Source organism: Nestor notabilis, unplaced genomic scaffold (genome assembly GCF_000696875.1).
Source record: "Nestor notabilis isolate BGI_N333 unplaced genomic scaffold, ASM69687v1 scaffold6335, whole genome shotgun sequence".
NCBI classification, from domain to species: domain Eukaryota; kingdom Metazoa; phylum Chordata; class Aves; order Psittaciformes; family Psittacidae; genus Nestor; species Nestor notabilis.
In genome coordinates this window covers 4,501-23,178 of record NW_009927792.1, presented here as the reverse complement: position 1 = coordinate 23,178, position 18,678 = coordinate 4,501, and the positions used below count along the sequence as shown (strand labels likewise).

Below are 18,678 nucleotides of genomic sequence, written 5' to 3'. Positions count from 1 at the left end.
GGGGTTGGAAGTAGATGATCTTAAGGTCCTTTCCAACCCGAACTACTTTATGATTCTGTGATTCTATGAATAACTGCAATCTGAGCATGTAGTATGCTGTTAGATATGAAATGTATTTCCAAAGTAGGACTTAGGATACAGAAAAAAAAAATAAATAGAAGATTCTCAATTCTTCTGCTAGGATAGTTTGTGCTAATTGAAATTCTGCTTTAGGAAACAGTAGAAAGCTCTGGAGTGACAGAGGACATTAAAATTTCAGCTGAGATGAAAGCAAGAGAATTCAAGGGTAACTAAAGCTTGAATTTACCACAAGCACTTTTCCTCCAGATACTTGACATCTTTGTCAGAAGGCCAAGACATGCATTTGGTGTTAGGGATGTGCCAGGAAGACCCTCATCTATTTTCTGCTGCTTAAAATATGCCAGCTCTCCTGCCAGAGCTGCTGCACAACTGTTACTATGGGAGGCAAGCAGACTATGATATGTACTAAACAAAATTAAAGTATCTACCTTTCCAAAAGGGGATATCAGCAGCCTTCCGCTCTCTCTTGAGCTGGTTCTGGAGGCAGTTTTACCCACACTCACTTCCTCTTCGCACCTGGCTATCTTCTTTTTCAGTTTCTCTCTTCTTTGCTGGTCAGCAACTTAGGAAAGAGACAAAGTTTGTCAGATCCAAACTCAAGTATTTTTCTTTTTCTTGTCCTAAGTGACGTGAAAACATCATAGAGGCTTCCAATTGCTCAGGAAAGTCAGACTATTGAGATCTATTTCACCTCCAACACACAGCAATTATAAAAAGTTACCTCTATTCTTAGATGAAAAATATTAAGAGTATGCTGGTAGTTGAAGCTGTACCTTAGTGCCCCCCAAGTATTCTCATCTCAGAATTAATTCACCACTATGCAGGAATTCCAAGATCAGTATTGCTAACAAAGCACTCTGCTCAAAACCTTTAAGGTTTGCTCTTACATTTTTTTACAGATAGAACCCCTTTACAGATAGGGATCTCTGGTCTCTCATCCAGTTTCTCAACAAAAAAACCCCATGTTTACTGTTAGTAAATTTGACATGTAAAAAACCTTGCTTACACCATAGAAAAATAGCAAGTAACCTCCCAAGTACAGAAATCCATGGCAAAACAAGCAAGTTCATGTCAAGAACACAAAAAATGAATGTGAATGGACCACTGTCACATCAAGGGGGAAATTGTTATCAGTCTACATTGCTCTGCAGTCCAAGGCCTTGTCCACAGTGTCCAGGCAGCACAGAAGATAAGTTGGGTATCTATGCCACCAGGTAAAGAGAGGAGCACGAAAGATGGGCAAATTTTCTGCGTTTGAGTTTGCTACCAAGTTTGGTATCTTGCATAATACAGTCCAAAGTTTTTGCATATTGTGAGCACCCAGGTGCCACAGATGAAGTTCACAAAGTTGAAAAACCCAAATAAGGCTGATGAAAACCATTAATAATTTCCTTTCCAAATGGGAAAGAAGAGGGTTTGTATAAGCAAGCACACTTTTGAAGTCTGTATACACAATGAAACCTGGTTTAACTGTTGGCTACATTTCTCATTCATTTAACACACACCCAAGCGTATGAATGGTTTATTTGATACAGACAGACAGAAAGGGCTTTGCAGGTTTCTTCTTTGGTTTCCTAATGTACTTACATCATACTCTGGTAGACCTCAATTTGCACACGCACTACTAAATGCATCGTAATGTAAGGAACTTTGTGGATTGGCGTGGTACATTCTTCTAGACAGCTGAGAACTACAGCAATCTGAGGACATTTAGTCAACTTTTAAAATACATTCATCTCTGTACATGAACCCCACGGACATGTTAATGTCTGGGAATTATTTAAGTATGTGAATTCATTTTATTAAACATTTTCATCCCCTTTTAAACTAGAAATGAATCTTCCAGATGCAAAGTCCTTGCTCTCATTCCCCAGGGAATTGATATGTAAAATACCAAGTAATTTCTTTTATGGCTGCTGGTTTATTCAGCATATTCCATTAGAGTACTTACAATATGAAGTTGCCATTATTACTGAAAAAACATTAGCGGAATTAAAATATGCCTTTCAACAGAAGGAAGAATTATACTGTACCATTAAATAATTAAAACTCGGTATTTTTCTCCCTACACTAAATTATTATTATATGGCTATTCTAAATTACTATTATTTCTAATTGTGTTTGTCTTAAAAGTTACAGACAAGCACTCAAAAATTAGCTACAGGTTAGAAGTTTTATATGTTTGAGATAAACAATTATTCACACTGGGCCAACAGAGCCGGTCTGTGTGTACACATGCATGGAAGCTGTAATAACTCGAGTCTTGCCTACTGTTCATGTAAAACGGTGGGTTGAAATGCGTGTTGAGTAAATATTTATGGAAACAATCAATGAGAGCTCTATGAAGCAAAAAAGCAAATCATACATAAGTATGGTTGACTCATCTTGCAAGCACATGTAGATGCCTGAAACAAAAATTTCCTTATACTCAAGTGCTTAGGTGGAAAGTGGGCTTGTGTAAGTCAGACAGGCTTTATCACTTTACTGCATGTTCTACTTGCATACCATGGCTTAGCAGGAGTTTCTGGGTAAAATGCAAAGCAGTGTGAGTATTATTGCAAAACTGAGTTCTTGTGTTGTCCTTATTTTGCGCTTTACAGCATAAAGTCTGAGATTTAACATACATGGACAGACTCTGCCTTTACTACTGGTGTTCAAAACTATCAAAGCCAACTACCACAAACCTCCTCCAGGACTGTGTGCTAGCTATGACTCTCAGCCAAAGCATGTTTTGTGCCCATGAGTAAAGCAAGAACAGTAAATATGCCAGTTAAGGCTATCTTTGGATGTCAGAATGACCCACTGGGGTTACTGTCACCTCTAGGGTAAACGTAGTCTTTGCCCTGCACCAGTCCTATAGTGAGCTTCGCTCAGTTAATTCATTAAGTGCGTTCCAAAAGCTAGAGCCATTCATGTACATTGAAAGGCAAAGCAGATATATGCAAAACAGAATGGCAGAAAGTCCCAGTGGTGTACCCATCTTGTTGCCAAATTAGTGAATTTTCAGGCTAGATCAGCTGTGAATGCAAGGAACTGTGAAACCAGCCAAGCAAGCGATAAAGAAATCCTTCTTGAAAAGAGTTAATGCAGATGTAAACAGACAGCTAGGTGGATGTTAGTATAGCCCTGAGGCAATGGTACAGGTACAGATACAAAAACATGCATACTGCCTACGTCCCCTTACTGCCCGCATCCTTTGCCCAAGCAGCGACTGGAGAATCAGTTCATTGGACTTTAGCCAGACAGAAAATGGTATCATACAAATGGCCTGAACCTTTGAGGCACTAATTACAATATTACAGCTGATAGGAACTGAAGATACTTAACGCCACCATACATAACCACTTGTCCTGCAGATATGAATATATTATATGCAGAAAGAACGAGAGCAGCATTCAGGAAGAAACACACAGTTTTAAAAGGGACGTTTATGTGTTAACTGGAAAGGCTACTCGCTGCTGAAGATACCTTCTGCTTCAAATCAATTGCAGATACAGCTTCTTTAGTTTTCAGTGAGGTTAATAAACTAAATTTGACAAGAGTGCCCTTGGAATACTGTCACAGATTAGTGGCAAGTAAGCACCAACTGCATTTGTTAACAGATACTTCATTTCACTGTAAGTAGCTTTTTTATACATCAGTTCCAGAATGTATCACACTTGCAGAGTTAAAAACGGGAAAAGTTCAAGACAGTAAGTATCTTGTGACAAATAAAGGAAAAAAGAAAACCACTAGGGTTTTTTTTCATCTCTCTAAAAAGGGAAAACTAAATGTTTAGGAATAAAAAAATACACTCTATAGATCCAAATAACATGACTCCTTTTTAAAGCCTTACTAGAGACTTTAATTATATTTCATTAATTGTTGTGCTCAGAATCACCACAAAAATTTAAAGTCAAGAGAAAATGTATTAGAATATAAACAAAACAGTGATTTTTATATATCAGATAAATTCAGACTCTCTGAAACTAAATTCCATAACTTATTGTGCATAACTCTTAATTCTGTTGTCAGCCAGTGGAAGAACAAGACAGACCATGAATTTTAGAAATTAAACTGTAGCATTCTCCATAAAGAGCTACTTAAAAAACACTGATCAATCTATCTGTCACAGAAGTAACATTTCTGCCTGGGCAAATACCCTTTTCACAAAGAGTACACCACACTTCCAAAGCACAGATCACGTTCTTATATTTCCCAGTTAGAATACTCCCTCTATAGGCTTGATTCTTTTTTCCTTAAGCCTAGGCTCCAGCAGTATTTCTAGACACATGCTTAGAGTTATGAATCAAAAGTAATAAACCTGGAAGAAATGAAATAATCATACATACCACACTCCTAAGCTGCTTGAAAGCTCTGCACTTATAAGGACAGTGCGATTTGGAATGCTAGTGGTTGTCCTTTGCTCTGAATTTCCAATCTCTAAATTTATCTTATGTGACATCACAGTACAATTGGCAGTTAACCTTCAAGTTACTTAATTTTTGAGGTCAATAATCCGTGTCAGACAATGAAATATTAAGTTAGATTTAAATTGAGTTCAGTTTGCAGAACAATGTTTCTCCAAAGAATTGTCCAACACTAAGCATTTCTCCATTGTGTTTTCGTATCAGCTATTTTTGCAGAAACACACTTCTGGTTATTATTTCCCTTATGAATTCTCTTAGATAAACAATGCAAACATCAACCTCATTTCTGCTGAGCTTGAAGTGCTTGCATACACAATTAAAGTGTTCAGTGTACCGGTGATACTACTTCTGCAAGCAAGCTCTTCCTTTTGTGAGAATTTTTACTATCAGCTTCCTAGCTCTACATAAATCCCCAATATACCATCATTTAAGCACCTGGGGTAAATCTCAACAAATGCAAACTGAATTTGCCACTGGGTGTGAAATTCAGGTTTCTCTGAAGTTGAAATCTAAATTTCTTGACACAGAAATTCCAATTTTCATAACTCTAAGAGACAATTCTGCAGTCCTTCACATCCTTTATCAGCAGCACTGCTTCATCAAATCAGAGAAGAATTTTTTATTAAGGGTTTGATACTACAGCCTTGCTTACATCAAATAGAAAATAATGTCTGTATCACAGTATGTACTTCAGGAATGTGATCCTGCTTGGCAAAGCAGGATCACAAAAAATGACAAAATCTGGCCATTGTTAAAGCTTGGAAATAAAGCTGAAGAGTGAGACATAAATCCTTCAGAGGAATTTCAAGAGAGGCTGGAAGCACAGGATTATCTCAAATCCATCCACCTTTGATCCACATATGGGGTCCTCATCCAACAGATACCTCATAGATACTTTTTCAGCCATATATAGCTATTTTGTGATCCTCAGTTACAGAGGAAAATGGTATAAAACCAACACTCCCTCCCCCCCAGCAGACAGATGGTAAAGGTAAGTAAATTCAATTAAAAATCAGAGACACATTTGCAATAATAATGATTAACTACTGAAACAACTACAAAAGGAAATTACGTTTTCTCTATTTCTTGATCTTTTATAGCTCAAGACTCATTCCTTTCTTGTTTATGTGATTTATCATATTCAGTATGGTTGCTGAGTTCCATATTAGCACAACTGGACAAAATTTTTGGTCTGCTTAATTCATAATGTCAGACTAGTTGATCTACTATCTATTTGCAACTATGAAGTATGAAAAATGTATTTCTGATGTACTGAATACATCTGTAAAATAATTACCTCTCATAAAAAACCAAAGAAAACATTTCTGCAGAAAAACTTTCAAATAAATAAATTCTACAAAAAGGAAGTAAAACTAAGTTAAAAGCACAGGCTCATAAACATTTTTTACACAGTGGGTTTTCTCGCTCTCCAAGAATTCAGACTTAATAAATATACATCTTTCCAAAGACATGCTTGAACTCTGAAAACATACATGTTAGAACATCTGAGTGTTCGAACTTAAGAACTTACATCAGTCGCTTATAACTTTAATTTTCAGAAGTGCATATGTAAGGACAAGACTCAACAGAAAAACTAAGAATCAAAGATGGGGAGATTTTGTGAAAGGTTCCTGTCAAACAGCAGCAACAACAAAATATGCAAGACAGCTTTTCATAGATCTTTGTTTTTCATAGCATAAAGGGTAGGCAAATATAATGCAAAATATGTCATTACATGAAAAATTAAAATTTAAATATATAATTATACAGGAATACATATTTCTTTATATTTCTTTTTCCCCCCCAAAATAGGAAAATAGCATTACTTATCAGTCTGAACTGTTGTCTCTCTCATCGCTCAATCCCTCCTTTCCTGCTCTCCCCTGCCCCCCACGTATTCAAGATCCATAATGCTAAAATAGATTTCTGGTGGGTAACTTCTCAGAATAATTTTTTCATTTCTTCTCCACCACCCCCACCCCTCCCCAGTATCAGAGACCTGCATCCCCAACCACACTAATCACTGGGTTCAGGTTATACTATCAATATGGCCTGTGGAAAAACCTCTAAACATACAGGTTGAAAAGTTAGTACTGTTAAAAACCAGGCATGTGTAGCAGCAGCTGTCTGACTTGGCATGGCTTTTGTCAAGTTTTCTGGCACAAATTCCACAACCACAGACTTCTAATGGCCACTGGTATCAACCAACATGCTTGGACTAATTCTGAACATAGAAGTTTCACATTTCAAGAAGTTTCACATTTTAACAACTATTTTAAGTCAGTAAGGCTGATCTAATACACAAGAACATGCTCACTGCTAGCCCAGTGGCATGGCAGCTTGCCTACTTTGCTGCCAGCTAAAATACCAGGAAAAGAACAGTGGAAACTAAATCCACTTTAAGGACAGAACACATTCAGTTGGCCAGGGAGAATGCCAACTACAGTATCATGTTTAATTCTTAAACACTAATGACTGATTCATGGCAACAACCCCAAAGGGAAATACTCACCTGCTACTTTAGCAGTACATGAAGCACATTGATATCTTAGCATTTCAAACTGAAAATGTACCCCCCTTCCCAAATCTCTTTTGAAATAGAGGGGGAACAGAAACCTTATTTGGGATGCAATAAGTAATAAGACAAGGAATACACAGAGAAAAAAGTAATAATATGCTTCAGCTGAGCCAATGACAGGCACAGAACTATTGGGAGAATAAATGTGTAAACACCTCAACCTCAGTAACACTATAAAGATCCTGCCAATATTCAGTCATATTGATGCTGCAACTGTGCCTGGGTAAATTGTGTGTCCTACCTCCAGCCGGAAAACAGAAACTGGTTTGTAAATATTCTAAAAATCCTTTTCCTTTACTTTACTCCTTGGTACATTTTCAATACTCTTATTGCCTGAGCTACTGGCTGTCATCTCCACATAATCTGTTTCATAAAAGACAGAGGAAGAAAAACTATCTTCCGGTGGATTGCCAGAGATGCTACAAATGATACCCTCCACTGAGCTTAACACCTGAACATGTAACACTTGGTTGTGGTATTATTACAGTACAGAAATCTGTAGTTCTTGATGAGCAATGCATAGAACAGCAGGAAAAAACCCAACTACTAGTTTTAGGTATGAAATACGTTGAGATAATTACCAATTTCATTCTAAACATCTAGATTCTGTAAGAATAGTGCAAATACTAGACAAGGGATGCCTGTGTAGTTTAAACATTAAATAGCTTGAGACCAATAATGAAGAATTTGAAAGTAGATGTACCCCATGGAATTATCCCTTTGCTAACTCTGCACAGATTTCAGCCTGTGTGGCATTCTTACCTGCTTATAAAATGATCTCAGTCACGTGACAAAACATATAAAGAAAGCAAGTCATAAAAAAGTAAGTTACATGCACACATTGAGCATCAATATTAATTGTCAAAGATTCTTACTAAGAAAGAATAAGCTTAAGTATCTGGTACAAATACATACACGAAAATCCTGGACCTGCTGCAGTTGGGACACTTTTGCCATTGTCTATTACAAAGCAACAATTTCAACTATGGCATCTAAACCCCTTATATTCCACCATCCAAAATTTGCCTTTTAAAACTGGAATTACCGTGATAAATGCTTTCAAGTTCTAATCCTGACAGCTTCTGAATTGGACATCTGGAAAAAATCTTTTAGCTATGCAGTTATTGCGACACTGGAACAGATTATTCAGGTTGCAGAATCTCCATCCCTGGAGGTTTCCACGACTTGCCTGACTGATCTAGTGCTGGCAGAAGTCTTATCTTGAACAGGAAGCTCAGAGAGGCCTAAATGACCCCTGAAGGTCCCTTACAACCAACATTTCTGTGACTCCATGAAAGCAGGTATGTGACAGAAGTTGAGCTCCTGAAACATAAGGAAAAATGACAATGCATACAGACCAAGCTGTTGAAGAGAAATCACTGAACAGGAAATCTATGAACCAGTGTCCCTCATCTCTATCAGATAGGAAGACCCTCTTCTGTCATGGTAAACAGAACCAGCAAGCAACCTATATAACTTCTAGCTTTGTGTGTGGGGCAAGTGCTGAACTCCAGTGAAATCAGATGTTGAGACATTTCTGTCACTCTTGCAGAAAAAAAATGGGAATTTTCGACTGTGAGAAAAGTAAGTGTTTGCAGCAGTTGATGAAAATAATTTAAGATAGAATGTAGTTGGGAAAATCTTTCAGCACTGCAAAGTAAAAACACCACATTCAGAAATATTCTAATAAGAACATTGTTTACATCAGTTTGCTTTATTACTTTGCTTTCTATCTTTCACGTGGCACTCTCACTTTTATTAGAGAACATGAAGCGTCTTACAAAAGAAACCTGAAAACCAGGGCAGAGACATAATGCTGTCTTGAGAAGCCACTTTTAGGGAAAAAAGAAAAATACATTATTCATTGCTTTGTTAAACAATTTTCAAAGATAGAAAATTCACTGTCACTTTATAATTGCACAATTCTACTCAGTGCAGAACATCAAACAAACACTATATGTTAGAACTGAGCTAAATCTAAGGATAAAAAGCTCTAACCAGACTGGATACTCAGCTCTGGAGACTAAGAAATAAGTCCAACATTTCTTCCAAATGAATCCTGTGCTACTGACTAGGATCCCAATCCTTGAGCTATGATGCTCAGCTTCACTTCATGAGCTGGTTCTATTTGGGCATATAATAAATTTCAACTAAGTAACAACTGCACTCCCAAGTCTTACGCTAGAATAACAGTAGGTAAATTGAGGATTTTTTTTTTGTATTTTGTAATCAAAGGTTTCATTCCCCCCCACCTTCCTCTGTGAATAAGAAACATCTAGGGCTGTGGTGATTGTGTGCATGTTCTAATAAGATAAAACACAGCAGCAGATTTTTCAAGCCCTGCTTGAGGATTTAGTGTACCAATTTTATCAAACAGATGGTTAAAGCAAAAGCAGCAACAAAGGTGAAATGTTTCCGTCACACCCTGTATAGGAGATTAATGTTCTGTCTGTGACCAGGACACAGTTACATAGTTAGATACTGGTCTGAGTAAAATGAACTGAAAGAGAAACATATTGCACAAAGCCTTGCTCCCTGAAATGGAAATTTCCTCACTACAGAGTGCACCTGCTAGTGTCATGACAATTATCTGTTAAGGTTAAGGCACTGTTGCCGCCTCCCAAAATGAACTTATTATTCAGGGAAACTCATTCAGGTGTGAAACAGCCAAGCTATTGGCTCCAAAGCATTTTATCTGTAAAGACAGCAGACTCAGAAATAAATGGGCATTTGTTGGCGTTGAGAAAGACCCAATACCTGAAAAGGTACGAATGAATACTCTAACTAGGGATCCAAAGAAAGATTCTAGCAGATGCAGAAAGAAAAGCTACATGAGGTTTTTATTACACAAACACACAGATGTAAATATTCTTCTTACACCCTGTATTTTCATGCGGGTTTCAAAGCTAATCTTGGTAGAGTGGGAGCATGAGAAAGAACACTTTTTCCAGAAGACTCTAAAGAACAGGTGACCCAAATTCCTACTGCAATCTGCAGACTCTGGACATCCCTGCAACACTGTTGCTACTTGAGCTGCACCTTTTGAAAGCAGACGGCAACCCCACACACTTTAATCCTGGTGCAGCTTGTTGCTTAAATCAGTCTCAGAACATTAAGCGGAAGTATTGCAAAAATATTCTAATGAAATTGAGTCTTTTGCTAAAAGGATGACTGATTTCCTGCATAAACTCCAGTTACTCTCATAATTTTAGAAAGCAGTATATAACTCTGGTTTGCCTGGATGTGAGACTAACAACAAAGAATTCTGTCCTCAAAAGGTTTATCTTTCATCCTAAAAGAATAGCTGATTTTTCTCCAGTATCTCAACAGTTGCAACTAAATATTGCATTGGATAAAAAAGAACCTTCTTCAACTGCATTAGAGAAAAAGACTAATAGACCACAGATATATACCTTAGTTATTTTAACAGCTATTTACCCCTTTGACTAATACACTTCATTTAGTATTCCATAAGCCAGTGATTTGAAACTATTGGTCTTCAGCTATGAAGTAAGGCTACAGTACTGATATTTTTAAACAGTGTTAAGAAATGAGACAACTTGCAGAAAAAATAACTGCAGTTTAATCCAGGCTCTGGAGCTTGTAACTGCGAAATGGAGCAAGAAGTTTCAGTCCTAGTTCCCAGGAGCCCACATTCCCAAAATTCCTCTTGACCTTGCACCAGTAAGCTCTTCTTTAAAGTTCAAGCTTACATCTTATCACAAGAAAGGAGACAATGATGACATTCTCCTTATGTGCTCTATTAGCTGCACATGGATCCTAAGCAAAATTAACCATGATAAGCACATCACTGACAACTAGGTCCATCTCACTAGCTCTTTCTTTCACTGCTCTTCTTACAAATACCTGGAGCAGGATGTGAAAATCTGAAGAAACAAGCAGATAATACATGAATGCTATATATTTATAAATATACAATATATAATACATAACATATAATACATAATATATATAAAAACATATATTTATTAAGGGTTATATTCTATTGTTACTCTTTATTCCTGAGTCTTTTGTTCTGTTAAGTTAGTTTTACAGAAGCTTTTGCAGAATTAATGTAACACAAATACTTACATTTAATGCTGGACAACCTACTTCTGGGCACTGAACAGTCTACAGCTGCTGATAATAAGAAAAAACCCAAATGTGAGTGAGTCAAAATTTAGTTAGTATTTATAATGGCTAGAGAAAAGTAGCCAGTAACCAACACAGAACTAATATAACTGATCTAGTTATAACACAGCAATTCTTCTCTATTTTAAAACACGCTATTTACTGTGTATTTATATTATTAGATTGATATTCATATAGTCAGAGAATTTTCGAAATAAGGATGTTAAAGTAAATATATATTCAAAAGAAGAATCATCCCTTAAATGAATTCCTTACAAATTTTATGCTGATGGCACTTAATTGCACATCTGAGGATAGTAAGTATGCTACATGGTAGAGAGATAATAGTGTATTTGTGAGCATGGACTCGTGACAGAATCTGAAATCCCTGTGTACCTCTCTTGAAAGCAGGCATTTAATTTAAATACTCAGGACATCCTGCCAAGCTGTAGCATTTAATAGCTAGGACTGGGAACCCCGTAACAAATTTATGCCATGAAGAATGAAAACAGGCTGTGAACTGTAAACAAAATTAACAACTGTTTACAGATTTTCTTAGCTTTGTGCATGATACTAACTTTTTTAGCACAGTACTTCATACTCCTTACATGATCTTAAAACAGTAACTTTGGCTGTAAGACAGTTTGTGTTCAATTTAGCACTGATAACAGAATATTGTCAGTACGTAGTGGAGTAAGCACACATTCCTAAATCTGAGTAATTTTGGTTCAGGATCTCACCATAATTAAGAAACATACAAACATGTACAAGTTCAGTAAGCTCCAGATTTCATATTTGTTTTTTGGTGAACACAAGTACTTTCTAAGATTAAAATACATGAAAAAAAAAAACCCACCCCATACATTTTTAATAGTTAAGAATACAGAGTAGTAACATGATTTTCTCATTTGTAAATACTGGGCAATTTTTAAAGACCTTAAAACTCACCAATAACATTGATTGTAGTATCTAAAAAAAAGTTAATGAACATTTTTAAAATTAAAAAACAGTAAAAAGACAGGTAGGTGTCTGAGTTTAACTGGAAATGTTCTGCCTTCATTCCTAAAATAAATTCTGTATGTCTGCTGTTGTAACTATCTCCATGATTTTCAGTTCAGCATATCATTTAGTAATTCATTATTTCATCAAAAACAGAATGAAGCAAATACAGCACAAAGTGCCCTAAAATTAAGTAGTATTTTCCGTAACAAACTTCCAAACTACAAAACTTCCAATCTCAAATACTACGAAAGAATTACTAAGTAGCTGCCATATCTCCTTGCTGACATCACTTAGAGTAAGAAACAGAAAGAAAATTACAATTGCTAGAGATCAATTCATTCCCTCTTAATATGAGCTCATTCTGGGAGATTGAGCTAAATCTGGGAGTAGAAGGTTCATTCATATATGAACAAATTACCTTTGGCTGAAAGGATTTTGTTATAATGAAACACCATGTGGTCTCTGATCAGGTATTGATTAGTTAGACTTTGAGAGGAGTCGATGCAGAAAGCTGTAAGATTAAATATATTTCAACATTATAAAGCTGGTACAAGAATACTAACATTTTAAACAGTTATTAACTGCAATTCAAAGTCATAAAGTTAAACAACTGTGTACTTAAATTCTTTGCTCAATTGTAGTTATTCTTCTTTACCAGTTGCTGTCATATGAAATCATCCTGTCTCCTTCCCCTCCCCACCCCGAGTCAGCGATTAACTCAATAAATAGCTACAGAAGTGGCTGAAATTGGACTATGAAAACACCAGCATGGAAATTTCCTGTTTCTCCTTTCTACGCTCTTATGCAAAAGGTGCCTAAAGTGGAGAAACTAGTCCATGTAAACTACTTACTAGAAAAGAAAATATTTTACTTCAAGGGTTCTTTAATGCAGTAACCTTATATATATTTTCCACCTAATACAGATGTGACATTGTTATATATTTACTTATCTTGCTATTTGTAGCTAGCAATACAGTAAGGCAAAAGTTACTCCTCAAACGTATTTTCAGTAATGCTTACTAAATGTAAGTACTATTTAACATCACCAATTAAGCTCAATGCAAAAGTTTTAATTATAAAAACGTTTTAATCATAAAATCAATGAATTCACATAAAAGGAATCAAACTTCTGATCAAAGCACAAGTTACTTACCATTACTCTTAGTACTTAATTGTCCTTTGAATGGACTTGCTGGACCACATCTAGGAATGGTAACAGCTGAGTATTCATTTGCTTTAACAAAGTATCAAACAAAAAACAAGAGTTAGAAAAAGAAAACACCTATTTTTACAGACAAAAAAAAGCAGAGTCTTTCTCCAAAGAACTCATGAACGGCTGTATTGGATCTGTTTCATAAAGGAAAAAACCTTACTTAAACTATTACTGAAATACAACAGTGTAGTTAAATTATTTAATCTAACCACCAAGGTACAATAGTAGTGCTTTCACTGGTTCACGGAGTTAAACATCACTTTAGTCTAAACTTTACACTGGTCATTGAACTGCACAGAGACATGGCCACAGTTTCATACCTACTCTACCCTCCAATTTGTTTTAAAGTTCTATTGATCAAATTTTATCATTATTTCATATGACTAATGTGAAAAATGTTCTGTATGTAGACAATGAGTGTGGTAAGTATTACACTAAAATGAAGGTTTAACAAATTGATGAAAGTGCATTATGCTCATGTGAAAAATCATCCTATCAATGAGAATACACAATTTTAAAAATCTGGTTTGCCATTCGATGTTAGGGCAGTTTGATAGACTGGAAACTCTACAGGCAAGTGCAGATGCTGACAAAACAAGTTGTTATGAGAAATGAAAGAATGTGAATTAAAAGCTTTGCATCTCTTCCTCAGAAACAACGCTATACTGCCAACTCATTGTCACTGTCTGTTATGCAACCTATGATTTAAACATCTGCACCTGAACTAATTAAGTAGCTGCAACACATTTAGAACAAATTTGAGCAGGAGATACACTATTACGACAAATACTAGTGTATACAAAACATTCATTTAAGGAACCCAACATACCTAAAATGCAAGGAAAGCCAAACAAGGTTTCTTTCACAAAAAAAATATACCATACTTACTTAACAGCAATTCTAAAACTGCACCATCAATTTCTACAAATTTGTTATTACTATCAAGGACGATATGGTCTTCCCATTCCCACCTCACTTCTCATCTGTCAGGTCCAGTGTCCACAACTGCCACATGTTTCCTAGCACTTCAAGGCACTAACAGCTCTGGGGCAGTAACTCCACTGCTGTACACTTACTGGCCACCTCCAGTTTTCCACCTTCACCAGATGAAGCAGCATACGGGACTACCCAAGATGAGTGGGCATCTCTTCTATGTGGCCTTCAGGTGGGCTGACAAAGGCAGACATAGTCACATATTCACTGGGGGTTGCAGAAGCTATGCTGAAAGCCATGCCACACACGTTAGAAGCCCCTTAATCATGGCTTCTTACCTCCTGCATGCCCAGCACCTGGGTTTCCAGGGGCTTTTTTCCATTTCCAACTGTTTTATAAAGACTGCTGGAATACTATTGCTCTATTTGAAGTGCAACAGCGTGTTGCACAAGACGGTTAACATGGTGTCTAACTATTAATTACCAGATTGCAGCAAAACAAATAATGCCTTTAACAATGGTTTAATATAATTTCCCCAAAGGCCTTACATATATAAGAAGACATATTGTACTAAATTTCAAGTGACTAGGAATAGTTTGGGAAGCGACAAAAAGCACCTTAACAAAGTAAGTAAAATGAAAGTCATTAGCATATGTGGAAATTTGCAGAGTATTTTCTTGGGACCCTCTTGTGAAATGACGCTAAATCTGGATCAATAAACTCAATCTCTGCTCTTACAAAGCACAACAAATACCAGGGCAATTTTTAATTAGTATGTAGCCTTTATACTCTATGGACTTCTGTGGCTTTACAGTATTAGAGGCAGTGTCTGCAAAAATAGTGCTACCACTACTCTTTGCTATGAAGTTACCAGAGCAGCATTAGGAAAGGGGCAAGAAAACATTAAGAAAAATAAATAAAAGGGAGAAAATGCTACTGCATATTATTTCAACCCTATCCTGGAATTGTTTTATCTTTATACTGTTTTCTTTAAAGCCAAATGACAACATTACTGCTCATCTGTATCATTTTCAAATGGCTCGTTTTAAATTCTCTTTGTGGTACAATTCTTCCTAATCTCTATTTGTGATTTAAACAGATATAGGAACAAACAACGCTAATTTTAAAAAATATTAGATTTCCAAACATACAGCAGAAATATATTAGATTTAGAATGACTGTCTCCATAACAACTGCAAACCTTTGCCAATAAAGGCTTTCTTTCCTGTTTAAGTATTATCTTTCTCTACCATATACTGTAACACACAAGCGGTATCTGCAGTCTAGCTGGATACCCACCCTGAAACCCATGAGGTCCTGAAGTTACCATGTGTTTAAAGAACATAAATCTCTGGGAGGACTTGCACGTTAGATTATAAAATTTCAGCTGATAAATGTTTGTCCTAATGATAAAAAAAACCCCTCACATATAAGCCAGAAATCTAGATTATAGCAGACAACTGAGAATCAGAAGGGTTTCAGTCACATCTAAATATTCCAGTATTTTCTGTATTTCAGAGCCATGTTATAATTCCAGAAGGAGACACATATGACACTGTTAGATAAATGCCTACAACGCCCCCTCTATCTCCCTTTTATGTGACAGAAGCATAGAAAGTAAGCGTGGGCATCTTAAAAAAGGAGAGACTGTTCTAACTACAGTCGATTCTCGTCAGGTAATCTAAATTACTTTGCCCCGAGTTAAAGATGATCAGAGATGCTCAGAAACCTGTTGCTTTTACCGACTCCAGCTGGAGACGCGTCTGTTCAGCACTATAGGAGAATCAGACTATTCCGAAATGGTCACTCGCTTCGCATCACCAGCAGATGGCACACGGATAAACTCCATCGGAAAAACTACTGTCTACTGGTTTTGTCCTTTACAATTAATCTCTATCAGGTTGGGGGTGGGGGGAGTGATCCAGTGATGGAAGCTGTATTGATTTAGGACTTTGAGCACAGTGAAAGCATGTGCATTTCGGTTACTTCGCCTCTTTTTTCAAAACCATGACTGCAAGTGAGGGTTTCTTCAGTGACAAATTTTCTACTTATTTTGATGGTTCTTAAGTAATAAATAGTAACATTTGTCTGAACTGGACTTAGCAGAACTGATCCCAGTACACACAGTACTACAGCAGCTTTTGCAGTACTCAGGTTTCCTCATTAAAATGCACATTTCTATTTCTTAGAATAAAACTTCCAGTTACAAATTGAAGGTTTATATAAATATATTTCCAGAAACAGACTGGAAACTCTTCAAGAGAATTTCATTTCTTAAAAGAAATCATTCTCTGAGATTTAAACCTCAGAAACTGAGATGTATAATGGACTTCTACCTTTGATATACTACCTATTTAACTATGTGATCTAAAAACAGATATCCTCATAGTTGTAAGTGGACACACTTACATAGATGTAAGTCCACACTGAATATAAAATCACTATTCTCACACTGTGACAGATCTAAGGCACACAGCAAGCAAATTAAGTATTTCTAAAAATTAATTGTATCTTCTAGTTCCTTACTAATACTGCTGTTTGCTTATTGCAAGCTTCCCCTGCAAGTATGTGACACTGCACAAGCAAACCCTTTCTCTATAATTCTTTCCATCTGGTATCTAAGGTAAGTGATAATTATATTATTCCAAAAAGATTTTTAAGATATTTCGTTTATTTTTTCATTTTCATTTACAATGCATCCTATGGTTATTTCTAATTTTACAGTCTTAAAAATGATGGAAATTTGTGGTTTCTACTGTTACTTTGTTTCCTGGTTGTTAGTGGCTATGCAGGATTTATTTTTCTACAAAACCATTTCAGATTTGAAACATAAATATGTACTGGAAAGAAGCCCAGTCTTTCATTACAACCTTCCCATAGGAAGGGTTTTAAACACAAGTATTAGACTTACTATTTTTGTAACAAACCTGTACTTCAGACATAACAAATAAAAAATACTGGAAATTAATTAATCAGGCTATCCTTACCCACAAAGACTTGTTACTTAAAAGATAATCCACAAAAAAACACAGAGACCTTAATTAGGGTATTGGATACAGGCATCTAAGTCCAGCACTACAAGCCACAAAACATCCACTTAACTGTGTAGAGATGTATGAACACTGTATTTTCCAAAGAGCAACTCCTAAACCTTAGCTTGGGTTCATGCAGTCCTCAGCCCCCTCAGCCCCAGGTGGATCCAAACCACAGGTCTCCCTAGCTGTTCCAGAGGAATATGTTCACCCCACCAAGGCGTCAACTGTTTTGTGCAAAGGTCTTTTGGTGGCTTCTGGACTCCTGCATTCCTGGCTGCACAGTGACCTCCTCTCAGCTGGAAATACAGGAAGCACCTCTGTCTCTAATGCACCTGAGCTGTACATGTGCTGGGGAACAAACTGGTTTAAATAATCTCTGTGAAATCCTGAATGACTGAGGAGTAGTGATGGAACCTCCTTCAAATGTGTAATGTAACACCATCTGAAAGGGCATAGTTAAAGGAATGAAATTAAGACCTGCAATATAAGTTCCTCTCTTTTTGGTGCTATGATAAGTTTTAAGTCAAAGTAACCACTAACTCTTTATGCTACAGAAATGGTTGTGCATACGAATTCAACACAGAAATACACAGTGTAAACGCTGATGTCTCAAAGTACATTAATAGATTAACCTGGTTACAAAAATCCATCCTGGATTTAAAGTTAATTTTTTAAAATAAAAACCTCATTTTTCTATTTTTGACTATTTTTCTCTTATATTATCAGGATTATACACTTTAAAAAAAAGAGTAACAGAATGCTCCATTAGTAGTACTACTCCCAAGGCCTGCTTTCCCACCAATGTGGCTTACATCTTCCTACCATACCCCCTAAACTCCTTTCAAATTCCCCAGTTTGCTGCCTTTTCCTTACCTGCTGTCATCCTCAACATCCCCTACTTGCTCAGCAGTGGCTAGTGAGGTGCTATAGGTGTTATAATTGGTCATCTAGTTTAAGCTGCTCTGGTTGCTTATGCTTGGCTGACTAGTTCTTATCCTCTAGTTGCGTATCTGGGAATGAACACAGAACAGAATGACTTTCTCTAAAAGAATGTGTATAAATTTGTTGAGTTTTCTCCTACCTGGCCACTGACATTTGTACCACTAAGACACCTATTTTGTAGTCACAAATGGGTGAAGTTGGCTAATAGATGCAGAACTGGAAAGGGGAGAAGGCCAGCAGAGAACAGTGATTCACCCACAAACTCCTTTTTTAGGAAGACATGTTAAAACATGGCACGTTTCCACTGCTTTTCTGCAGCACAATGACAAGAGACCTTCAAACATGGTTTTAGAT

General features: G+C 36.5%; 1 protein-coding gene across 1 annotated transcript in view; it reads right to left on the bottom strand.

Annotated features, from left to right (window-relative positions):
* SPATA7 (spermatogenesis associated 7) overlaps positions 1 to 13,435 on the bottom strand; it is a gene marked incomplete at its 5' end in the record, with an annotated part of 28,497 nt that extends 15,062 nt beyond the window's left edge. The window contains 4 exons of the mRNA XM_010014208.1: positions 510 to 643; positions 11,161 to 11,208; positions 12,620 to 12,712; positions 13,355 to 13,435. Of these exons, the coding sequence (XP_010012510.1) occupies positions 510 to 643; positions 11,161 to 11,208; positions 12,620 to 12,712; positions 13,355 to 13,435 (356 nt within the window). The remainder of the gene's footprint in view (positions 1 to 509; positions 644 to 11,160; positions 11,209 to 12,619; positions 12,713 to 13,354) is intronic.
* Between the last annotated feature and the right edge of the window lie 5,243 nt (positions 13,436 to 18,678).